The sequence below is a fragment of the Apis florea genome, unplaced genomic scaffold (assembly GCF_048593485.1).
Source record: "Apis florea isolate Af1SG1 unplaced genomic scaffold, ASM4859348v1 contig_3496_pilon, whole genome shotgun sequence".
Classification (NCBI taxonomy): domain Eukaryota; kingdom Metazoa; phylum Arthropoda; class Insecta; order Hymenoptera; family Apidae; genus Apis; species Apis florea.
The window spans coordinates 5,039,285-5,066,315 of NW_028256773.1; the positions used below are offsets into that span (position 1 = coordinate 5,039,285).

The following is a 27,031-nucleotide window of genomic DNA, read 5'->3' on the forward strand; positions in this document are numbered from 1 at the left end:
AATCTAGGACCTCGTATATATACGTCTATGTATCTACTCGCATCATTTCGATAGAAGAGGATGATGCAAGGGAGAGGGATATAGCAGTGATAAAAGGCGTTAGTCCATTCGAGAATGATTTATGTGTCGGCGGAGCAGAAATACAAACAGGTGCTCGAACCTCCTCGAGAACCCAAACTCATCGAAAATAAAAAGGAACGGAGGGAATATAAAATATATATCCACACGTAAATATGCTGGAAGGGGATAGTGGACCGTCTGAGGGTAAACCGTAACTAAACGCTTAACCGAGTCACAAGTTTTGATCTTGCTTTAGAGAACAGAAGTTTTTTAATCATAGATACTATTCTGATCTAGTGTTTTTTTCTGTGACTAGGGACTTTATAAATCTATAAAGTAGATTATAAAATGTTTATTAATTATATATAATTATATATAATTATTACTTACTAGAATAATAATTAGAAATTCTCTTTCTCTATGATAGATGTAATTAGATGTAATTATATATTGAGACATATGATTTACAAATTGTATTATTGATGACAATTGTATTAAAATCATTTATCGAAAACAATAAAACGATAAAATTATTCTTTTTCCTGCTCGAAGTGATTTGCATGATTCATGAATTGTGTAATTTCCAATACGTGACATTTGATATATATTATCGATTATTAAAAAAAAACTTTATGAGCATGATTGATGGATAATTTTTCGAAGAGTACACGTAATCACTTGATTGTCACATACAGGTGTTAATGTTTCAGGAAATCGAGGAGGTATTGATTATGTATATGTAGCGGAATAATCAACATTCTATAAAAGCAGAATAATATCAATATCTATATGAATTTTTTTTAAAGCATATTTCCTTAACTATAAACGTGATAAACAATTAAACATAAATAATTTATAAAGAAATGATTGATTACAACTGCAAGTAATTTCCAAAATAAGAATTAATAAAAATTGAGAATAAATATAATACGAGAACAATAAAGAAAAAAAGAAAATATTTCTCAAACGAACAAAAGAAAAAACGACCAGAAAAAACGTGATTCTTAAAACTCTAAGAAAGAACAAATAATCCTAGAATGAATAAAAAAGAATGGAAAAGAACGAAAACTATAAATACGAGAAAACTTCATAAGAAAATATAAGAAGACTTCAAAGAAGATGACGAAAGAAGCGGAAAGAAATAGAAAGTGAGAGACGGAATCGAAAGAAAGAAAGAAAGAAAGAAAAGAAAATAAAATAGGAAGAGTTGACACCGCTACGAGAAACACGTTGCCCGCAGAAATTCCATTCCCGTGTGATTCGCTTTCAGAGAATCGCGATTGCCCCCACTCTATCGACCTCGGAACTTTACGATAGCAGGGGTTCCAGTGGAGCGCACGGAACATGGGCGTGTTCTAATAGGCGGAGCTTCGTTCTCGTTTCAGAAGTCTTCGTCTTGAAAAGCATCATTTCTGTGCCACCTAGTGCCACGAACAACCCCGAGTCGAGTCACGCAACACGAATCCCCTCCACGTTGCTGCATCTCGTACACATACTCAAATCATATACATATATGGACAAGCGAATGCATAGAGTAGAAGCTGTGCAAAGAATCGAGCGAACGTGTATGTGAACGAACGATCGTGTGGAAGGGGCAGAATCGAGAATGCCAGTCTTTCCCGGGCCACGGATCGGGACAGGATATTTTGTGTGATCCTATTCGATCTTCCAGTTGATCAACAATATCTTTTCTTTTGCTTTTTGTGATTGTTTTTAGTTTTTCTCAATATTAAATTTATTTTCCAAAGGGTTGAATCGTTGAAGCGCGAGTTTCAGTTTCACGATTATGGATCGAGTGATGTGAATACGGACTTCGTGAATGGAGGGTATAATATTGTAGCACGTGTATTTGTTTTAAGAAACTTTCTTTTCATTGTTTGATGATTATGGAATCGGAAAGAGGAAATTTATGAGATTCAAAAATTTCTGGAACGAAGGAAGATGAAGGTGAGTAGATTAAAATTTTAGTAGTTTTAAGATTTGAGAATTAGGAAAGAAGAAATAACTAAATTAATTAAGATTTTCGAGAAATAAATACTTTAATTATATGATATGATTACTCTTTTCTTATGATGTTAATTTAATCGTATGACATAACTTATATATTTTATTTTTTCGAAACTCTATATTTTCGAATAATATTCTATAATTGAGATTCATTTAAATATTTTATCAATTTTTTGAACATTTCAACTATATTACATTTCTATTATTTTACTACTATTGCGATACACTAAACGTCAGGTATAAAATACTCAAACTTCGAGAAGTAACATTTTCTCAACAAAAAGAAAAAAAAAAAATTTTTCGAAACGGATTGACACGCAGACTGAGATAATTTTAAAATATTGCGAAAAATTATTTACAATCACTGGCGAAACATATAAGGCACGATAAATCATTAGGAATGGTACTCACCTGTGGCATTAAACATCCATGTAGCCAAGTGACGAATGTATACGAGGATCTTAGGTGTCCAGTAGTCGATAGTGAGGTCCGTTTGACCTCTTCACCTTGGCATTTCTCATTTTGTCAGCTCATCTCCGTCGCCTCGAAGTGCTGGTCAATAAAAAATGACTCCTATTATTCTTCTTAACTACTCGTTGATTACATTCTTTGGAGATCCACCTACGAAAAACATCGATCGAAGAATTCATTTTTTTCATTTCAATGAAGATTTGATTTTGGTATTAACTGACTTATAAGATTAGATACTTGTAGATTTTGAAATTGGAATCGTGTAAGATAAATTATAACGATATTTATCGATATGTTTGATATAATATATGGAAATGTATTATTATGCTTGTTGTTATTGTGATTAACAAAAAAATTTTTTTTGAAATTGAAAATAATTTCAGTATATGTGATATAATTTATTCAGATCTATTAGATTAATTATTAATCGAATTATTAGTCGAATTTTTCGGAAAGAAGCATCCTTCTTTTTTCTTTCGAAACAGTTTCTCAGGATATTTGAAGAGAAACGACGAATTTTGACCTGTTGTAAATTACCTCCTGAATTTTGTGGACTCGCCTTTTGTAGATCGTAAACCAGGAATCCCGTTACAAAATCCTATGATCATTGAAATGTTTCATTCTATTCTTTCTTTTGACACCGATTCTTTTGTTGTGTAATCATTGTATAATTAAAAAATTCTTTGATATTCATATTTTTTACGATCATTTATTTTAAAATGATTAATAATATTTAAACGAATAATAATTTTAATTTTTAAATACTAAAATTATTATATTTGATTAATTATTATTGTTAATTTTATACTCAATTATTGAATGTTTTAGATTCGAAATTAATGAATACAGATATCAATAATAACTTATTTCGATAGATTTATTATGGAAAAATCTATGAGAATTTTAAAATTCTAACTTTTTTTTAATTTCATAGAAAAATTTTTATAATGAAAGCATTACATATAAGTATATTTAATAAAAAATATTTAATTAAAATTAATTAGTAATTAATTAATATGTAATTTAAAAATAGAATCTGTTGTTAGAACATATTGTTTATTCAATTAACAAGATAAATATTAGGATAATGAATGTTCTACTTTATTATTTGAATACCTATTTTATGGTTTAACGCTTGAAACAATAAGATTGTGGAGAATTACGATTGACAAATAATCAGGAATCAACAATATGGGAAAATTGAATATTTGTATAATCTTTATCATCGTATTGAATACACACTTTCGAGATTAAATTTGACAGACGAAGCGTGAAAATGTCTCGTTCTCAAACAATGGAATTAATGAACTGCAATTATATAATGCAACATTCAAGTAGGTATTATTCAATATTTTCGTCGTGTAGTTTATTACGTGATAATAGAAATTTATGATAAATACGATTTAGGTTTAATAGCTGCAAATAAGTAACTCGAGACAGTAATATTTTAACGTTGCAATAAATCAGCAGCTATATATGAACATTTTTTAATAAATATGTGGAATAATAAAATTGAAAAGAAAACAAAAAAATAAAAAATAAAGAATATTGAACATATGAAAAAAAAAAACAGATATGAATCAGAAATACAATCAGAAAAAAAATGATTTATGAAATAAATTGGAATAAATTTTTTTATTTAACTAAAATTTTTTTTTAAATTAACTATTGCATGAATGCCTGAATAATTGATTGAATATTCAATTTTCAATGAATGGGAAAATTAAAAACAGAACTGAAAAAATTTTATTCGATTTATTTTTTACATATTATAATTACTATATTATGTATAATAAAATATCTGTTCAATGAAGAAAATTTTATCATATTCTACCATCAAATCATAAAATCTCTGTTCGATCCATCATTGTTGACTTAAATACGCGACCATTGAACGCGTGAATTTCTGTACACGAATTATTTCAAGAATCGTGAAGAAAAGAATCGTCGAAAAAAAGACAACCGTTGCACAACCGACACCTCGAGAAAGACAACGTCGACGACAGCCAATTTTGAAGATACTACATAGTCTTGTCTTTTTTCGTTTCATTTTCCTCTCTCTATCCTTTCTCTCCTTGTCACTCTTTTTACCGTCGGCCAGTAATCATTTCACGTTTAACTGGACGGTCATTGATTTATGATCTGCCGAAGGCAAAGTTGAACTTCCCACCTGTGATTTATACCTTCTGGCATTTCGATCTTCCTTCAGAAATCGAACCACGTTTCTCTTCGACATAACACCGTCGATTAATACAACGTGTCGCGCATCATGTATAATTTTTGCTATTCTAACGAAATAACTGAAACATTTCATTTTGGTTGAAATAAAAGAATTATTAGGAAGAATTGTTCTCGATCGAAATTGATTCGATTTTCGTTTGAAATTCTTGTTTTTTTTTTGATTTAGTTTCTGATTTCTGACTTTTTAACCTATTTTTGAGTAATTTTGTATAACTTGTTAAATTATTAATACTATTAGTTTTAAATTAATACGCAAGAGGTCTCTGGTTGCTATTTTCTGAAATTATATTATTGTGTTTCATTATATCTGTATACATTTTGATTAAAACGTGACACAAGACAAGTTTCATGTATTGTCCAGTTAAAAAAGAAATAAATATATGAACATAGAATAAATCGAAAGACATAATGTAATTAACTCATTGATTGCATGCTGGGTCGAACAATAACCTTTGTGAATTACTCGTGTACCAATTAATATTATCGAGGTAAAACAGTCCGACATAACCTATACTTACATATACGCACTTGTATAACGCACAGGTATATAAGTACGAGCACGTGTGTCATGACACACCGATAAGAAAAAAATTGCATACAGATCAGATACGCGTTATCTTTGCGTTTATCTCTCTACGCACTCACAATGACTTTCTCTCTTTCCCTTCGTTGTTTTTATCTCCCTGTTATTCTCTGCTCCTCTAACAACAGAGAGACTGGACTGAAAGAAAGAAAGAAAGAAAAAAGACAAATCAGCTGCATCGTGTCGTTCGATTGTCAATTAATCGCAGTCGAAACTCTAGTACTTACTTACACAGGTTGTTTTAAGCAGTTCTTAACTAATGAACGACAATTAGAAGGATGAATTTTAATCGATGATTATGCTTTTATGAAAGAATACAATTCTTTTTTTTGAAATATTAAATTTTATTGGGAAATTTAGTGTTATTATAAATATAATGCCTTTAATTTTTTTTAAAATTTAATGTGCAAAAGATAGATTCTATAAAATTAGTTTTTGAAATAGAAAGAAGTTTTGATTTTTTTTAAACATGTTCGTAAAACATATTTTTTGACTCTTTAATTTTTATTTATTTATTTATTTTTTATACTTTAGAGTTATGATTTATTCTACTTGATAATTTTGCCAGATCGTTCGATTTAAGATTATTAACAAATTTTTCGAATTTAACAATCCAATTATTGAATCGAACGATAAATCTTTCCCAATATTATATTCATGTAAATTAATATATAGTTCGTAAATTTTACGGACGATATTCAAAGTTTTTGCGCGGTTAATTTTATAGAAACCTCTTTCCGGTTTATAGTTGGCGATGAGAAGAGATCCCTCGATTACTCTCACGACCGAGCCTAATTAATTAAACGAGAGAAGGCCGGGATATCTCTCGTGCATTCAATCAATTAGTTTCTTGAACATGGCCCATTCATAGATCCGTTTCAAATTTAGTTTTGAAGCAATAGTTTCAGATAGTTTATTGAATCGTAAATTATTTTTGAAATTTTTCCTGAAGTTCTTATTTCAGATATTATTAACGTATGATGTTCATAATATTGTTATGATTATTTTAATTTTAAAAATTTAAATAATGGCATAGAAAACATACATTTTCAACTTCTAAAAGAGACTTTACTGATCTAAGGATCAGTAGAGATATCTTAATTACTTAATAAATCGTACAAAACCTGCAAAAAATAAATTTACAATTCTTTTAAAAAATATTTTCTGCACTTTAATATAATAATATCTATAAAAAAAATAACAAAATTTTATTTCAAGATAAAAATTTTCTAGATTCACCATTCTTACAATTTTCAACAAAAATAATTTAAAAAATATGCATAGCGATAAAATATTTTATATTTATTATTTATTCATATTTTTCAACACCTCAGATTAAAAATCTCAAATGAAAGAAACCAATATCGAAATTTGTAAAATTTCTACCACGTTACGCGTTCAATTAAAAGGAAGCTCTATGGATGGCCCCTAGGGGCGTGTCTGTCGCTTAAATCTCAAGAGGCCCACAATGAACAAATTTGCGCCTCTCCTAAAGGTCGTTTCGCGTGCACGCACATTCGATGCACGATGTGTGCGTAGTCATGCGAATCGTGAACATTGGTGCAAGCCGCTGGTCGAGGAGGGATCATGCCCAGAGCGGCATCATTTATCAGCCGGCGGCCGTCCGCTCGTTTATTATTTCACTTTGCCGAGTATTAATTGAGATTTGGAGCCCGCAGCCAACCTTTCCGTATATTCCATACCCGGAAACGGTCGTAGTGCGTTGCATGTCATAACTATGAAATCAGATGAAAAAATTTTGATTCCCATATACGAGAAATTTATGGTTACACAGTCTAACGTGAATGCATGGTATAAAATGATATTTCTCACGACTAAGTCTTGCATATCTCTTTTTATAAAAATATTATTTAGGAATAAATGATAAGAATTCGATATTTTCGATGGTTTTGCGAACACTTTGTATCAATGATATGCTATCATCGTTATATGATAAGTCACAGATAAGGTGATTGTATAATTTTTATTAGATCATAGAAAATTCAAATTTACTTGTATGAAATATAGCGCAGACTTTGCTCGTACAAGTTGACATTTTTATGAATCGATCGAGCATGCTGGTTCACTGGTCAACAAATCCTCGCTTCTAATAACGTTAATACCGTGGATGGTGTTCTTTTTCACAATTCGTATAATAACTTGATATAACATGGCCGTGGTGGTAAATTGCACGATGACACTGTGCAGTGACTTGTAGCAGCTGTTTGAGAGGTTTATTGAAGGAATTGTGTTTGTGTTGGTTTGTACAAGATGTTTGCAGAACTTAAGAGAGTGGAAGATAATGGATGTATGCACGTAGGTTGTAAACCACGTGAGAAGATGAAAAATTAGCAGAGAATAGTATTGTAGGCAAAACTGGTTCCTCTGGGTTGGTTGCTTTGTTAATTAAGTTGTCTAAGAGAGTTATTTCTTATATTTTCGAAATTTTTTGTTAATACTATCTATGTACATTCTACTTCTCTTTCCTATTTTAACATTTTAAACAATGAATTTTTATGAATTTTTCATAAATTTGTTGAGAATATCAGTTTTATATACTTATTCTTTATGTAAATTCTTTATAAATAAATGGCAAAGAGACAAATTAAAATGTCAAATGTTTTAATTATAGCATTATTGATAAATTTAAAAAATTCATAACAGTAAATTTAAGACTGCTATTCCTAAATTTTCAAATCTCAAAAATTTCTAATAATTAAATCTTGAATCATACCATATTTATTTATTTTTCTTAACTTTAATAATTTAAATTTTTCACACTAGAATATTTCATGCATAATGCAAAATTTAAAAAAATTATGAAGATCTTAATATAAATTTCCTAAAACAATAAATTAATAAATAACAATAATCTATTTCAGACCGAGATCGAAACAGAGACAGAGTGCACGGACGGCATCCTTTGTTCAAATAATAACAACAACAACATCAACACAAACAATAATAATGTGGCAAATATTAAAAAATCCGGTGCCAATATTACGACTAACGACAGTCACGATGGAATGGAAATGGACTGTGGTGGTTGCGGGGAAAGCGTACGCGAGCGCACTGTCCTCTGTGTAGGGGGTCGTACCTGGCATTCCAGATGTCTGAAATGTTGCGCCTGTGCTAGACCACTGCACGATCAGCACTCCTGTTTCCTTCGAGGGATGCGGCTTTATTGCAGACACGACTACGCCTTGTACGTACGGTTTGTAAGACTGGTTTCTATTTATTTCTCATGCTTTAATCTTAGTTATTTCTTAGATTATTAGGAAACTTGTGTTCTTAGAGTCTCGTGATTTATATTGCCTTTTTGTATAAAATTGATTAATCCTCTATAATTTTTGATTTTTATTTAATTATAAGAATTCAAATTATAATTGAATTTCAATTTTTTATGTTGATTTAAATACTTACTAATTAAAAATTATTAAGGTGCAATAAATGAACTATTTAATATAAAAAAGTAAAAATGCTATAGTAATTAAATATAAGAATGTAATTCTAATTTAAAATTTGAAAAAGGAATCAATATAATATATATATATATATTCTTTTTGCACATGGCAATATAGAGAATTAAATTTATTTGTATTCATTTGAGATATTTTGTTTTATAAACATTCAAATCCACATGTGCAAAATAATTAATTGAAGATGTTCATCTTTTTTTATCCAAATTTGGCTAGATTAGTTCAAATTTGTAATCCATATATTTAGTTGATTCTAATCATAAGTGCAATCATTGAAAAATCTGTTTATCAAATGGTATAATTTGTTTCTTTTTTTTTTTTTTATAAATCTGTGGATTTAAGTAACATTTTTTCCCTTTTTCATTTGCTTAAATAAACAAGTTTTGTGCAGCATAAAATATTCTTAAATCAATTTTCCATCACAATATTTACTTTCTTTCATTCGTATAGCTGAATCTAACCTTAAATTGAAAAAATATTAATTTTGTTTAGAATCATTGTATTTTTTATTTAATTTTTAAATTGTTTTATTTAAACATTTTACATTTTCTCGAGATTCGAACTACTAAGAAAAATTTGACTATACCTCGTTCATCAAACCAAAGCGTTCCATCATTCAGTTGCGATCCATAATCGACTAAGAGGGACAGTCGTCTCGTGATCCAGAAGCAACACGAAGTATTATCGATGAATCCAATAATATTCATAACTGATCGAAATCGATAGAGACACCCCACTGATACGTAATCGGCGAGCAAAGCCAAGCTTAAGAGGACATTTTTCGACTACTATTCGAGAGCTCCTGGAAGAAACGATCATTTGTTCAACTTACGGAACAGTTGTTGTACAGTACGCTGACATTGGAATAATAGATATCTCAGGCACCCTGTCGAGCAAGCTAGTTTCAAAAGATTCGTACAAGTCCTTTGGGATAGATTTTAAAGGATATCGTTCTGAATTACGATTTCGTGACTCGCCAAAATGGTTTCAGTGGCTTACCTTTTCTATCATCAAAGGTATAAATCGTTCATTCGTTCATATTTATGTATTTAAATTACAATATAGAATATTTAAAAGTAAAAAGTATTGCATAAATTAAGGTTATAGAATCCACTTGATAGGAATGTATTACAATTAATTCTTATAACCACGATTGCCAATTCGTTCTAGGGTAAAACATGAAATGATATGAATCGCCATCTAGCGATTTTAATCTAGAAATAGAAAGGGAAAAAATTTTTTGCATGCAAAAATTATTATATTGTTATAATTATTCATAAATCTGAATTGATTTTTGATGAAATAGATATTCCTTAAAAAGGATTGTGGCTTTCAAGATTTCGCAAAGTTTCGATCTATCATATTCGACTTTCGATCTATCTTTAATTCGACCCATAGACACGTAAGATTTTTTTCATACTTCCTCTTTATAATTTGTTAAATAAATCATCGTATCAAAAAAAATCTATCTACTTTTAAAAATAATAATTGGCAGATTTAAACAGACCAAAATTGAAAAACGTGATTACGATTATTTTGTTAAAAAAAGACTCTATTCGAGTCACGTGGTTGTCACGTGGGTACAGATATTCTCGATATACGAACAGATATTCTTAGTCGCATATTCGAGATGTTCGCCAGTGGGTGATTAATGTCTTGCGATGTAGTCTTTTTTTAATTTTCGTTTTTTTTTTCTTCTTTGGACCTCACGCACTTCACAGTCGGCTATTCACATCTTCGGATTTATACGTGTAACCTCGCATATTCGCGCGTGAGCTGCGAGTCACCTTGTGACGTGAGGTTGGAAACGAATAAAGGACATCTCAACTGACATTTTCTCATTACAAGCCCATGAAGGTAAAAAAAATATATTTTTGATCGAAGCTCTCGAATATTCGCGAATATTTTCAAATCTATAGGTTCCTGTAGTCTAATAATTTAACCTAATTATTGCGAAGTATTAAGTTCATATAGTTTTGTTCTTGTATAAATTTGTCAAATTTAGATTTTTTTCTTTCGTTTCTATTAATAATTGGGCAGCAAATAATGTTAAATTGAGACAAATTTAATTATAATTAAAAATTGCAATTAATGCGGCATCGATAGTGAATTCTTAAATACACGATTTTTGTTTGTTTTCTTTTATAATAAAAATTTTATTCGTTTATCTTAATATTTTCGATACTTTTTATTAAAGATCACGAAAATATCGATTCATGTGTGCGTGGTTGCCATTGCCACGAGCAAAGACTGCCAGTGTTGGACTAAGGAATTCGCCTCGTAAGGCAGTTCGAAACCAGCTGTGATTCTTTCTCTTTGGTCCACCCTCGTGTGTCGGTGCTTTTCAACCGATGAACGGGTGTCTTTTAGATTAATCTTTTAAATTAATAAATATTCGCCATTATTCTCTGCTTTTGCTGCGATTTCTTTCGCGGGTATCGTTTTTTCATGAATCAAAAAAAAGAAAAAAAAATAGAGTGCGACAAAGAACACGAATTTCAAACGAGCGGAATGAAGCAGAAATCGCTCTATTAGCGATGCCAGAGCGTCGGAATTCCGGTTCTCTTAATTCAGTGTGGCCGATGCTCCGCGACACCGAATCGGCCGCTGCTTTAATCACGACCTTATCGTTTCTGCCTTAATGGCACTTAAATGCGAATGCCTACACTCTCCTGAGAAAGGTATCGAATTCGAGATGCACGATGCTCCGCGACCCGGAGGTAATCTACATTTTCTGCCTACTGTCGTGATTTCGATGATTTCCTAAACATACCAGGGGGGTCGATAATTTCAAGTATACGAATCTGAAATTACAAAGATATGATAAATTGATATTGGAATTAATAAAAAGACACGATTGTTTTGACAAATTTTTTTTACGAATATAATTTATTGTTATATCAGGTCACTTACCATTTCTAATCTTCATAAATATACAACTTCTCGTAAAAATTCTTGATAAACTATAAAGACCCTGCGGTTAGAACTAATTAAATGTAATTACGTTTATTTAATTTTATTACTATATAATTCTCATTATAAACTGTCAAATAACGATGAATTAATTGTCTTCGACGATTCTTTTAAATTTATTGTTGCTAATATATATTCTTTATACCTGAAAAATTAAGAAAATTTAAGTCTCTAAATATTTTTTAAAGTTATACAAATTTTCTAATATTCTTCTCTTAATCTTCTTATAATATTCTTTCAATTGAAAAATTTACTTTTCAAAACATGTCAATTCTCAGATAATAAAAAAATTTCTACTTTTCTTTTATATTCAGAATACTCTTTCACCGTAAATGTCATCATGCACACGAATATCGTACTTTTATGGAGAACGATAATTCAATCGTAAAATATTGCGAATTTTATAATTTATCACGCGATCCATTTACATCTCCAATGATATCGAAGATAGCGATCGTGATCTGGCTACGTAGTGCGAGAATCGAATGCATTTGAACGAAGAACGGAGGTGTAAGGAGGGATCATGAATTCTCTACTGTGCAGAGGTCGGATAGCGGCCGACTTAATCCCCTGTTGACTTATAGGGCCCGCCTATGTGGAAGAACAAATGAATAAATTAGGGCGGGGTCGTTTGGTAGCCGATGTACGGCCCTGAAGATTTATAGATACCCAATACCAGTTCTCCTGGTCTGGTTACACGGTGCTCTTCCACTCTTCTCCCCTGTCCCCTCTCTTTTGCCCACGCTTGATCCGACGTAAACGCGGCAAAAAAGAAAAGGGTGGCGCCACTATTTATGCTAATGACACTTCGTCGAACGTTCACGAGTTCTATGAGGAACATAGAATTGAAAAATCGCGTTATTTTTTGCACTTTGCTGATTCTGAAAGAAAAATAGTGGTGTCCCGGATCGCAAAATATCTTAAATGACTCAATTGGTGTGGTTAAGAAAATAATTTGTGAAGATATCGTGGAGACGGTATGCTATCTAACCTAATCTTTAAAGTTCGTGTTATTTAAAATATATCGTGATACGATAAGTTTTAATTAGAAATTTTCGATTTGTTGGAACAATTTCAAGTTTTATAAAGCAATAAAAAAATGCTACATTCAAGAATTTGTAGCATTCGTGAATAGAATTTCGAGAAGTGAGAAATGATATGCAAAGTCAGGTCTCGATGTTTCGTTAGGAACGCGCATGCGCTTCTAGGAGTGCCCTGTGCACGATCACCATAACCAATAATGCCCAAAAATATCTTGGATGCGACGGTGACGGTGCAATTCGTGAACCAACTAATCCTTCCGTAGCTTACCATATTTTTCCATACAATAACCAATCCTTCGATCCATTCTTCGTTTTCATCTACCGCTTATACATCTCGTATTCTTCATCTTGTTGTAGCAAAATTCTTAGTTAAATTCTTAGCGATGAACAAATTATTTATATTCAAATAATTTATCAACTAGTAGTGGAATTAACTATTTATAAAAAAAAAAATCTCTTTTAGTATCAAGTGATATTTTTGCAAGTTTACATTAAAGATAAATTATTAGAAACGTATATAAATATTAATTAATTTCTTTCAAGAGATAAAATATTGAATATTTTGCAAAATATCAATCGTTTACACTAATCTTTATTATCTTTAGTAGATTCTATAAGATCTCGTATAAGATCTCATTAAAAGATATATCGATTTTCGTGTAATTGGTAGCCAGAAATCGCTCGTGTATATCTATCACTTCGAAACCAACAGTCGTAAATGTGTGATCCGTTTCCTGGTGTCGAGGCGGCTAAAATTCAAAGGGTCTCGAGTCATTTGTAGGGCGAGAGAAGGCTTGGGACTGAGACGTCGAGATAATCTCGACGTAATCTACCGACCAAATCGCGAGAGGTCGAGCGACCCTTAAACCATGGCTCGCGCTTGTGACGCGCTTCCAAAGGACAAGCGAGTGGCGGAGTAGTATGTTAATGAGGACAGGACCGTCGGATTCTCGTGCACGGAGGTCCTGAATGAACCTGCAATCTTGACCAAAATAGCACCTTGAAACTCGTTCCCTTTCCTCGTTGGATTCTTGCTTTTTGCAAGCCTACTTGTCGCTCGAGTAGTAATTCAATGCATTTAATAATTTTCCTCAAATCACGTATCAATTTAATTGTAATTTTCTTACGAAATAGTGGAATACTGATAGATATAGATGAAAACAAGATTTTCATTTTGAAAATATAAATTGCGAAGAATTCATATTTCTGTAATTTAACTCTTCTTTTTTAGATCTTTAAATATCAATTTTCTCTCAATTTTCAGAACGTTCGGTGCCAAATGCGCGAAATGCGGTCGAAGCGTGGGCGCCGGCGACTGGGTGAGAAGGGCCAGGGAAAGGGTGTATCATTTGGCTTGTTTCGCTTGCGACGCATGTTCCCGTCAACTCTCCACCGGAGAGCAGTTCGCCCTCCTGGACGCCAGATTGCTCTGCAAGGCTCACTATCTCGACGTGGTGGAGGGAAACAATACCTCGTCCTCGGAGGATTGCGACTCTGAACACGGTGGGAAAGGTAGCAAGACGAAGAGGGTCAGGACGACTTTTACGGAGGAGCAACTATCGGTTTTGCAAGCGAACTTTCAGTTAGACAGTAATCCTGATGGCCAAGATCTCGAGAGAATAGCGCATGTTACGGGGTTGAGCAAACGTGTGACGCAAGTATGGTTTCAGAACTCGAGAGCCAGGCAGAAGAAGCACAGTGGGAAAATCAAAACTCAAAGTGAGTAGATCTTTTCGTTATACTTTGAATTTATCTTGTGTTATGTCGCAAAAAATGATCAATATATTTGGAATGAATTTGAATTGAATTAAACTGTAATTTTGTTGCTTTTGCAAAAATTCTTTTCATGACAAGTAATATAAAATGTAATAAGAATTTTTCACAAAATATTTAATACAATGCAATTTGGGGTAAAATAAAATAATTAAAATAATCAAAATATGATGGTAATGTTGAAATAGAGAATATAAAAGATATTATTTTCTTGAAAAAAAAAATAAAATGTTTAATAAATTAAATCATTAGAAATTTTATTTTAATACTTGCATCCAAAAATTTAGTGCACCATTCACCACCGATGCAACATCATCCAGTAGAATTATACTCAACCAGCGTGAACATGGTAGGCGCCTATTTGGGAGGATATCAGGGTGGTAGTGCAGGAAGTGAAAGTCCTGGCAGTCCATTGACACCTCTCACCCCTCTGACACCTCTAACCCCAACAACACCCAATCACCTTCAAGCTCAGTTCTGTCATCAAACAGGGTAAAACTTCGTCCAAGAATTGAAACCGGTGATTAAATTCAAATTTTCCAAGTTTCAAAGACATTTCTGATTTTTTTAAGATAAAAAGTTTCCTATTAAAATCTTTTAAAACATTGATCTCGTAAGATTCAGAGAACAAAAAAAGAATAATAAAATTCGTGGATTTCAAAGAGGATAGTTTGATTTATAATTAGTGGAAATTTTTGATATTTTTATAATTATTTTAGTACACGATGATTTTTTTAAATTTAAATATGATGTAAATTTGGCAAAAAAAAGAAGATAAAATTTATAATGAATCTATGATGGAACTTTATGAAAAATTGAAATATTAATCCTCTTTGAATTCTTCAATGTTCTCTATTTTTTGTACATACCAAAAACAAATTGTTTAAAACGAGTAAAAAAAAGTAAAAGTGATACTACGGATAGGATAGGATTCTATGATGAGGATTCTAGGATAGAAATAAACGAAATGAATTAATTATTTATTCCATTTCGATTAACTCCCACGACTGATTTCTCATTATGATTTTTTTTCGTTTTAACAGGTGTTTTATTCGTCAAAAGTGCAATCAAACAAAAACTAGAATTACAATTTTAAATGTGTTCATAGAAATCTTATATTTTTCAATTAGAAATTATTTTATAAATTTTATTTCTCAAGGTCAAATAATTATTCAAATTAACATTTGCATAATTTCAACTTTTTTTAATAATTCTATTAATAATTTTTATTCTTTATTTATTTTTAATTTTTAAAATCATAGTGCATATTGAATGTATGATTAAATAACGATAAGTCTCATTTTTAGCGATAAAAATTGTTACACTCATTAGTATTCATTAAATTCTTACACATCTCTTATAAAGTATTTTATTTTTAAGATAAAATTGTACATATACATATCCCGTAGCTTTTGTATATAAATTTCAAAAAGAATCGTGCATGAGTATTTGATATCATTCCCTATATTGTACACTCATAGCGCAATATTGTAAACCGTACTGTTAATAATAAAAATGTCTTTTACTGTTAATATCATTAGTTATTATTTTCGATCCTACATTTCTCTATGTTTCTTAAAAACTTTTCGTAAATCTAGAAAAAGATTACTCGTGCTTTTGAACTTTTATGAATATTTCTAAAATACAACTTAAATATATTCAATCCGTATTATAACCTATAAAAATATATTCATGCTTTCTTTATATTACATATATCATGCTATATCGTATTATGAAAATTGAAATTTGTAAAATCATAGAAAAGTTACATAATAGTGAAAAAATATCTATATCTATATAATATGTAAAATAAAATAAATGTCACTGTATCTAAATTATAAAAAAAAATTCTTTATAATATAACGATACTAATATTTTTTCTTTGGGCTGGGAAAATCAACATGGAAGTAAATAAGTATGTGCAACATTTTATATTGTATATATACTTAGTTTACAATATTTACATCACAGTACATTAAGTATATTAAATAATGATTCTTTTTACGATTACACAATTAATTACCTAAACACTGTAAAAGATACTTTCATTCGGAACATTGCTTTCTGATGTTTCCCGAGATATACCGAATGTACCCGAGTCGACACGAAACGAGGCTTCGGCAATTTTCGGGGACACCGAACGTCTTTCGAGTTTTATCGTTTATGCTAATTGTATATTCGATCTTACACGTTTTATTAAAACGATAACCTGATTATATCAGGGAATTCCGTGGATCAATCAAAGTGAGGACAACTATCGTATGTATCATTCTCTCGAAAAGAAGGAAAATCACATTTATCACTTCTTTAGAATCGTAAAGGATATTCCTTATTCGTATAATCGAAGTTCGTGTATCGATGGATTTGGATCGAGCTTTTTAGTACTCGTGATTAACCCTTTCCATTGAATTTACTATTATAGGTTATTTCTGATCCAATCATCATATTCTTTGAGTTTTGTTTCTTTGATGTTTAAAAAAATAGTTTGATAAAATTAGAAATTAATTAATTCGAAAAGAAAGTATGGAAAGGATTAAAACTTGAAGTTAATAACGAGTTGATCATCACCTATCAATCGCTACGGAAATATTCGTGATTCATTTCCATATTGGTGCACACAGATTTGTTTTATGCATTATATGGAACGTTTAATTGTATTCACTTATTTATAATAAGCTTAACATCCAGTGCGAGAGAGCTGTGCTGCCATCCAGTCTTAAAAATTGGCTTCTCTACGTTTTGCTGGTTATCTTAATAAGTTAACAACGATTTGGGCGGATTTCGTTCTAAATTATACGAGATATTCGGATCAACGACGTTTTATTTCGGATGCTGTCTAAAAGTATCGAAATATTTAACCCTTTGAAACAATGTTACAATTTAGCATTTTTTTTTTTTTTTAAATGACGTCTGTTTAATTAATTTTCCTTCCTTTGATCGAAACATGGAATATTCTTTAACTTACAAATCAAAATAAATATATTTTGTATAAATATATTTTGTTTCAAGAACACGCTTCAAAGGATTAATTAATTGAATAAATATGAAGATCACAGACGAACAACTTGGTAATTTCTTTCGATATTTACAATAGAATATCTTTCATCGTAATATTTCATCGAACATAGACGAGTTTTATTTAATTTATAATAGAGCTAATCATGATTCGGTTATTTTCGATTAATATCGGTAATATCGCCGAAAAAGAGGATCGGTGGCTATTGGATCTTGATTCTCGAAAATAACCGAGAATGTCCGAAGTTAGAACGAATCGTGTTTCAATTACATTCGACTGATCCAATTAATCGAAGATGATCGAAAAATAATCAGCCTTAAAATTTTTAATTTGTAACATCGTTAAATTTTTACAATGTCGAAATATTAAACTTTTTTTGAATTAAAAGCGTGATGTAAAAAATGGAAAATGGATTTATTTGAACTTGTTTAAATTTTTCTTCTGTGATTTTCATATGTCATTTCAAAGTAAGTACTAAAGAAATAAAATAATCGATAAGCGTGTTTTAAAAACACGACGGTAAAAAATATTTTGGAATCCAAACAACCTTTTTCAACATTCACCAATGAAAATTGAAAAAAGAAAAGTAAAATAAATCGAGGAAAACTCTCTTATTCCTTTTTTATAATAAAATTCTATCTAAATCTTGACGGATAAATCGAAATCTGATTCTTAGATCCAAACTAGGAATCGGAAATTTTCTCAAAATTCTAAAAAATTTCAAAACTTTATGAATGGAAAAATCAAATGAAATCGTACATCGATTATCATTTATCTGGATTTCGAGAATTTCAAAATTTCTCTCTTCTTCTAACCGCGACGAATTATTTATCCATTTTCGATCGAGGAAACAGACACGAAATGAAATGAATTCGTATTCATCGAGAAAGATTCGACGAAATTGGAAAAATCTTCTTAAACTAAATAAAGAAAATATTTACAAAAAGAGGAGTGGTGGTCCAACGGCGATTAAACCTCGTTCGGCATCGACAACATCATCGAGTCTTGCGAGAGTTCGTCCATCGATTGTTCCGAGCCTGAGGACAAAATTGATGCTCTTTCGATAGAGAAATAGACCTTTTTCAAAATAATTATATTTCGTCCTCTCGTACTTGATTATAATGTAAACCGATTATAATTTTAATCTAAATTTATCATGAATCAAGAAATGAAGAATTTTCCATACGTGCAAGTAGAAACGAGTAATATTCTCACCATGATTATGATAAATCGTGGGTGTGGGACTTTTGCACGTAGCCGGACTTAATTGCGGAGGTTGTTGGCCGTGATGGTGTTGCTGTTGATGTTGAAACGAATAGGTCAGATGTAAATTGATGTGTCGGCCGAAATCGCCAGTGGACGCGTTAGAATTTGGTGGTGATTGATGAACTGAAACAATAAATAATACCTCTTTGATTTCGAGCTTTGCTCACCTAAAAAATCATCTAAAATCGTACATCTTTTACATATACAGACTTAAAACGTTCGAAGTAGATCTATTTATTTAATATAATAAATCTAATTCTATAACTCATATAGCATATTTCATTTTTAAATAATAAAAATAATCGTATTCAAACAATGGAATATAATTAGATGTACAATATTAATTGTTCGAGAAAAATTATATGTAAAATATGTCATCATAGAGGAGAGAGAGAGAGAGAGAGAGAGAGAGAGAGAGAGAGAGAGAGAGAGAGAGAGAGAGAGAGAGAGAGAGAGAGAGAGAGAGAGAGAGAGAGAGAGAGAGAGAGAGAGAGAGAGAGAGAGAGAGAGAGAGAGAGAGAGAGAGAGAGAGAGAGAGAGAGAGAGAGAGAGAGAGAGAGAGAGAGAGAGAGAGGAAGAGAAACGTATTTTGTAAATAATTATACTTCAAATATGTTTCAGATGAAAAGGATAAAATGAATTCGGTATAAAATCGCAAAAAGAAGAAGAAGAAAAAAAAAGATATCAACAAGAATCTTCTTCCACTTAGACAAATATCGATGAAAGAAACAAACGCAAGAAGTACCGTGTTGCCCTTTCATTTTTCCCGTGTGCAGATGCTTCTTCTGCCTCGCCCTAGAATTCTGGAACCAAACCTGCGTAACTCTTTTGCTGAGTCCCGTCACATGGGCTATCCTCTCGAGATCTTGGCCGTCCGGGTTGCTGTCCAATTGGAAATTCGCTTGAAGAACGGAGAGTTGCTCTTCCGTGAACGTGGTTCTCACCCTCTTCGCCTTGTTACCGCTCTTGTGCCCGCTCTCGGAGTCACCGCCTTCTGCGAAAGTACCAATTAGAGGTGCTCCAACCATTTATACGCCTCTCCAGACGTCTAATCCTTGTTTTCCCCTCTTTATTTTACACGGATTTAGAGATCGATAGGTTGGATCGTAAAATAAAGGTTAAGGAAAATATTATCGAGAAGAGATAAAAGAGATTTCTTTTTCGATGAAAATAAATTAACATTCACCGTTGGATTCGGTACGAGTAAGTAATAATAATTATATTTTTGCCTCATAGTAAATTTTGGTTATTTACTTTACAAGGAATGTGCAAGGTATCTGCACAGTCTCACCATCGGAAGAAGTGTTGTTGCCTTCGACGACGTCCAGGTAGTGAGCCTTACAAAGCAATCTGGCGTCCAGGAGGGCGAATTGCTCGCCTGTGGAGAGTTGACGGGAACAGGCATCACAGGCGAAACACGCCAAATGATACACCCTTTCCCTGGCCCTTCTCACCCAATCCCCCGCGCCCACGCTTCGACCACATTTCGCGCATTTAGCACCGAATGTTCTGAAAAATAAGAATTTTCGAATTGCTTTTTAATAGGATGTATTGAATTTATTTACTCAAACTTTGAATAATTAATTATCTTCAATAAGGGTAAAAATGTAAAGATTAATTGTATCAAGAATACAGTAAAGTAATTTCGAATATATATCGTCAAGGATTCATCTTCTATGTTCTCAGAGTTGTTGTTCTTTAAGAGAAACATTCTCGTTCTTTTTCCATTAATTTTATCAACCGCGGTTCGAATAGAACGACTCAGAGAATTCAAAGTTTTTCTAACCTAACGTGACTAACGACGTATTGCCATGCCGGGAAATCCGAAGCGTCGTAAAAAATTTGCAGGCACGCAGCACGCGGCCACCTGCAGCAATGGCGCCAATAAATTCAACGATGGAAGGTGAAGCGTCGAGGATTTAGCTCCTTCTGACTCTAACGAACGCACGTTAAAGAAAACGTTTCGCGTCAACTCCCTCGGGTGTTCGCGTGCACCAACGTTCAACTGTCGATAGGAACTGCACGAGAGGAAAAACGCAAATCCTCTTTATGAATTTCCTGCACACTCGACTCGACGAGTTATTAGTAACCTTGAGGGTAGACGATTCGAGCATTTGATTAGGGTTTATAGGATTTATTTCTTATTGTTGCAGAAGTGCAGATTTTTAAAATTAAATCTGTATGGAAATACATAATGAAATTGAAAGATAAAAGTAACAAACGTTTCATGTATATATCTCATACGTAGATATAGTATATGTAGAATGTATTAGAATGTATTAAGGATAAACTTCAAAAGCATATTCCTAGTATTTGTTAAACAAGTAAAAGAATTTTAATAAATATGCGTTAAAAAATCATTATTTCCAAAATTGTTTATGGGATGTTTTTATCAGTAAGACGATCGTACTACTATATAAAAATCTATCGAATTTGAATCGAACATATTCAGAAACAACATCTTACTAAAAAGAACACATAATTCAGCTCACATTTATCGATATTTGTTCTTCCTTGTTTCGATGAATATTATACATAGTCCTAAAATTTGTCCTCGACTTTTTGCACAGCCTATACACGTTCACCGAGTATAAATTATAACTCTAATTATAAATTATAATTAAAACGTCAAGGAAATAATTTGAATTTAATCGCGCGTTACAATTAGCCACGGTATCCCACTGTCCCTGGCAAAACAACAATCAACAAAACTCGAGATTATCGTACGTGGGTAAGGAAGATCGGGCAGTTCGCCAAAAATGTGCGCACGATTTCACACGGTCGAGACTCGATTATCAATGCTCGTGCGCGTTGCAATGGCCGACACGAATGCTCGGAACAGAGAATATAATTCGTACTTGGGGAGCAGAGAGAAAGAGAACGGTCTTAGATAACGCGTCGCGCACGAACGCGCGTTTACCTGGAACAAGCCAGCCTGTACCGGTCGTCCTGTGACAAATAAATGACTCCTGGATCCCGAAGCGCGAGCTCTAACCTCCAAGAGTATGTTTGCGTGTATGTAAACTCGCGCTGCCGCGCATGAACACCGAAGGAGAGGGGGGAGGAAGAGAGAAAAAGGAATAATAAACGAGAGAAGGTGAAAAAGGGAGAAACGAGAGTCGCGAGATAAGGAGGAAGCGAAGGGAATGTGGATGGGGAGGAAAATGAAAATGAGAAAGGAGTGGAATGAAAAATGGAAGGAAAAAAAAAACATTATAAACACGAAATGGAATTTGTGCGAAATGAAAGAGAACGAGAAAAACAAAAGAGAATCTCTTCTATCCGAACTAAAAATAAACGTACTTCTCCATTATAAGTATTCCCCCGATCTTCTTCACCGCGCCACTTAAACCAAACTTCCTTTCCAACGATGCTACTAAACACGAACGTTCCCCCGAAACGATGCACCAACCAAATCCTCACACCCCCGCTTCTTACTCGTTTCTTTCTTCGTTCTTACACCGAACGACCAAGTTCTAACTTACATGTCTGAAACTCTCTCGTGAAATCTCTCTGGTTGCTGTTGATCCCCACGATCTAACCGCAACGAGAAAAGGTTTCTGTGAAAAAGTCACTCTCTCTCTAGTCTTTCTCTCTCTTTCTCTTTCTCTAAGAGCCTAGCTCGGTGTAAACGGTAGCCGTGTAGCGGCAAGACACGAGCATGCTACACGACACACGCACGCTGGGCAACGATGAATGGGTCGGAGAGGTGGGTGTTACGGGTGCACCGTTGCCAGCAACACAGCCTCGTGAAGTCCTCGGCCTAACGACGAGACACCAACGACCACACGGTGGCTTCTTCACGGCCGACGTGGCGTGGTGTGGTCGGTCGGTGTGCGCCGCGGCTGGTAATTAAACAACGACTAGTCGGCCATTAGCCCATTATCATATTCATGAACACGGAAAGTGCATCCCGATTCCTCGTCCGGTTCCTCCCCGGCTACGAACCGAGACTTGGCCGTTTATACGGCCCGTGTAAGGGGTTATGCCCTCCCTCCCTCCCCGCCAACGTATCTTATGGGGCCACGCGACTATCCCGGTGGCCCCACCACCAAACCACCAGAGAAAGTGAGTAAGTACGTACAGTTTATGTACCCGGACGAGCTGCTAGATGCCACCACTATTGCTCCGTGTGTTTCGACAACCGAACGGATTAAGAGGAGGATTCGTACGCGAGAGGGAGCGGATATTCGCACGGCTATAAGGAGCTGCTTAATGGAGTTGATCGCACGGGACGTTGCGCTTCGTTATAGTTATTTATATTCCATTGTAGATTTATTATAATAATTATAATAAATGTTTTTTACGCTATCTACGATTTCGTTTGTTAACTCTGAACGATCGAATATCGATTAATTATAATTCGATCGGAAATTAGGTCATTGCGAAAAGAGTGTTGAAATTTCTTTCATTCTTCGCATTCGTTCGAATGATTGGAAAAGGATGGAACGATCGAACGAAATACGAATTACGGCCTTCTTCTTTGATTTTTCTTTGATCGATAATTAATGGGAACGATAATAGAAATGCATATTTGTAATCATAAATTTTGTGCAGAGATAGGCAACACGTAAAAAAAAAAAAAAAAAAAAGAAAAAGAAAAGAAAAGAGAGAAAAAAGAAAAAGACTGCACTTTAATCCTATTCTCTCTCGGCGAATCACTAATTCATCGTGATCGCGAGACCACGACTTTCTCGTCTCACCCACGTCAATCTCTAGGAAGGGATTTGAATTTTGAACGGTCGATTGTCTCTACTATCCCTCCTTCCTTTAGTTTCTTTTATCGCGACATATGTAGATCCTGTCCTAAAAGAGGTGACGAGATAAAAATCAATCCTCGAGAGGATGAACTCAAACATCACACTCATTGTTTTCAATCGCAATTCCATCAATCCGTGTTTTAAATTAAATTGAATCGCGAAGAATTGTCGAGTTGAAATTCCTTCCTTGTCTTTTTTATTTATACATATAATTACAAGAGAAGAGAGGGATTAATTTGAAAAATCGATCCTCGCGCGAGCGAAAGACTTTCAAACAAGATTAGAACAGTTGGAAGTATATGGAATCGAAATGCGAACCGTCCAAATGGCGTATTTAATTAGGTCGCATTGTATCAACTCCTCTCCTCGATCACGAATCGGTATAAAAGATTCGGTGTCCTCGATTCTCCGGCCCAGAGCTTGTTCGTGGCATATATCCATATAGTTTCCGATCATTTATCACGACGAGCCGAGCGTAAATCGAAATAGGCAGCGCGGCCTCCTCCCTCCTCCCCGAGTCGACGTTGTCGACGTGTCTACGGGGTCGTGGATCCTGTCGACCGGGTCATCGTAAGCCGGCATTACGAGGCGAAAAACGGTCGGTCGAGAAAAATTACGCGGCAGATTCCTCGGGACCTCCCGCATACACGCCACTTTGACCCTCGAAAAGACGGACACGCCACGAAAATATCCACCGACACCGCCTTTGCGAGGAATGCCGACTCTTACTCTCGTTAAACTCGTTCCTTTCGACTCTGATAAGCGACACGATTGACGACGATATTTTTGGATAAATTTTGTTCTCCGGCATAAAATGCGTTTTATGATTTTCTGGAGTAAGTAAGTTGAAAAGTTGTTTGATTTAATTTTTTGCAAGGAAAGATCCTGAGTTTTGGAATTTCAATTAAAAATAATTGAAAAGGTAATTGAAATTTTGAATAAAAAAATTAGCTTAAAGAATAACTTTAAACTCGGAAATGCTTGATTAACTTTGGCTGTTTATCTGTGTTTTGAATGATAAATTATCGGAGCAATCGTAAACATTTTATTCACCTCTGTCTATAGAAATCTATTATCTAATATTTGTTGTAATTTGTTTCTTAAATACGGATTCAATTTCAAATAAAATTTAAAAATTTAAATTACAAATTAACTCTAATGATAATCCAGTCTTGCGAATAAATATTTTAAGTCATACGCCGATTCGATTCGCGACGACAAAAATTCAATTAGATTTTCTATTTACTTACACAACGTTCGACACACGTATCGTATTGTAGCGGAATTCGATAATGGCCGATCGAAAGCGGTTTGTTTCGAATATTTTCGTAGGGAGGAAGAAAGGCCGCAGGAGAGAGAGAGAGAGAGAGAGTCACTATCGATCGAAATGAAAGAAGCTCGAAGTGACTTGGCCGATTGTACGCGAAGGATCCGAGTCGAACACTTTCCAACGTGTTTATCCAACTGTCAATCAATGGTTGGTTCGGTCACCTGGCTGTTGCACCGGCCTGTCTAAATCACGTATATATCGCGATATCCGATCGTGACGCGCGACCGGTATCGCTGTCTATATTATCGAACGCGGAAATCAATGTAATCCGAAGAAGAAAGGAAATGCGAAGAGGGGATAAAACGAATTCAACGTAAATTCAACTTTAGAGATATTTATCTACAAGTGTTTACTACTGTACGCATTGTGATTTCTTTCGATTTTGTATCGAACGTGTTCCGATTCGCCGTAATTTAATTCAATCGATGATATTTTTCAGTAAGACGAAATTTTGTTGGATAGCTTGAACGAGAGATAATATTTTTCGGAACTAGCCTAACTTTGAACAAAATAAGAGACAGAAGTGCACGAGAATTCGAAAATTTCGATACTCGGGTCGAGTGGAGAATTGTTCGGGTTAAATCGGGTTTATTCGGGAATCGTTCGGTTCGACTCGGGTCAAGTCGGCTTTTCGAAAGTATTTCGTGGCACATTAAATATAGAAATTTCTATAAATACATCGGATATCGATTTATAATTTAACGAATAAAACTTCGCATCGCAGTTTAAAAATCTATCTGACAAATTAACGAACGTATTATCGAAGATATTTCGAACGCAAAAATTTCAAGAACACGATGCGACGAAAGATCAAGAAATTAGAAACATTCGAAAAGTAGTTCAACCACTTAATCCGCCACACAACAAAATATCTCGCGTCACTAATTTACTTATAGAAACGTTAACGTTGATTTACACGCTTATCGATCCGTAGACGAGTCATTTAAGAATCGTGTCGTGTCGTGTCGAGGGAAAATTTCTAGTTTCGTTTTCGCGGTCCGATTGAGAGGTTTCGTATTCGCAACGAATTGTTATTTATTGCATTGATAACGCAAACACGACGCTCGCACCGATCTCTCACTGTGCTTTATTATTCCACTGGTTAGATCAACCGTGCGCATTTGAATATTACACATAACAGGAACGTTTATTTTGTGCGTTATCGCGATAATTGAATCTCTTTCGATCGGTAAATTGCCGTTACAAGAAAACCTAGATCATTGACGACACGATGGCAATTATACCTGGATTTATGCCTTTATCCAAGCGAACATATTAACCTTCGATATTAAAATTCTTCGATATATTTATCTACGAATTTCTCGAATTTGAATATTCTTCGAATCCACTTCGTAAAATAACCTCTTTACTCCAGTAACAACTGTACAGATAATATCGAATTTGATAATTGCATAACAGATTTCTTTATAAAAAACTAAAGGATAATAGCTTTAAACGATGAAAAACTCGTTAAACTTACAGAGCATAGTCGTGCCTGCAATAGAGCCTCATGCCCTTCAAGAAGCACGAGTGTTGATCGTGTAGCGGCCTGGCACACGCGAAGCACCTTAAGCACCTAGAGTGCCAAGTTCGACCGCCGACGCAGAGGACAGTGCGCTCGCGGACGCGCTCTCCGCATCCGCCACACTCCATCACGTTCGCCGGCATTTCCGCTCCTATCAGGCCGCCGGTAGTCTCCGGCGCGGCGAGATTCGCCCCGGTTCCGTCGCACACGCTGTCGCTCGTCATGTCTTCCACCTCTGTCTGCAATTTCATTTTTATTAATATCGCACGATAAATACGTACGTGTTCGAAATAGATATATACGTTTATTTTTTACAGACAAAAACATATTTTCCTTCGATTCTTTCCTTACATCATTAATAAAAATGAATAGGGATACTTTTGTATTATTTCACTTTCGTCCTCTTAAATCGTCAATCTTTCTTTTCAACGGCCGTTGAAAAAGTAACTAGTTAAAAATTTCGAATAAAGTTATACATCGAGTAATTACTTATTAAAACGCTTA

At 33.7% G+C, this 27,031-nt stretch overlaps 2 protein-coding genes and 1 long non-coding RNA gene across 5 annotated transcripts; 2 read left to right on the forward strand and 1 right to left on the reverse strand.

Annotated features, from left to right (window-relative positions):
- The first annotated feature begins 1,671 nt into the window (after nucleotides 1-1,671).
- LOC100872593 (LIM/homeobox protein Awh) lies at nucleotides 1,672-16,162 on the forward strand. Its single transcript, XM_086913475.1, has 4 exons — nucleotides 1,672-2,007; nucleotides 8,245-8,567; nucleotides 14,122-14,576; nucleotides 14,918-16,162. The coding sequence occupies exons 1-4, from the start codon at nucleotides 2,002-2,004 to the stop codon at nucleotides 15,124-15,126; spliced, it is 993 nt and encodes a 330-aa protein (XP_086769601.1). The 5' UTR covers nucleotides 1,672-2,001; the 3' UTR covers nucleotides 15,127-16,162.
- Nucleotides 16,163-16,546: 384 nt separating this feature from the next.
- Awh (LIM/homeobox protein arrowhead) lies at nucleotides 16,547-26,766 on the reverse strand. 3 transcript variants are annotated; one of them, XM_003690584.4, is made up of 5 exons: nucleotides 26,483-26,766; nucleotides 20,204-20,421; nucleotides 19,658-19,906; nucleotides 18,862-19,035; nucleotides 16,547-18,683 (listed from the first exon to the last, which is right to left on the reverse strand). In XM_003690584.4, exons 1-5 carry the CDS (start codon nucleotides 26,749-26,751, stop codon nucleotides 18,616-18,618), a joined length of 978 nt encoding a protein of 325 aa, XP_003690632.2. In that variant the 5' UTR covers nucleotides 26,752-26,766; the 3' UTR covers nucleotides 16,547-18,615. The 3 variants fall into 3 exon arrangements, with proteins under 3 accessions (XP_003690632.2, XP_086769881.1, XP_086769882.1); XM_086913755.1 differs by having other exon boundaries at nucleotides 16,547-18,749; XM_086913756.1 differs by having other exon boundaries at nucleotides 16,547-18,701; nucleotides 18,847-19,035.
- Nucleotides 19,534-20,587, forward strand: LOC147656808 (uncharacterized). Its single transcript, XR_015293937.1, has 2 exons — nucleotides 19,534-20,115; nucleotides 20,175-20,587. It is a non-coding gene; the product is annotated as an uncharacterized LOC147656808 (long non-coding RNA).
- Nucleotides 26,767-27,031: the final 265 nt, after the last annotated feature.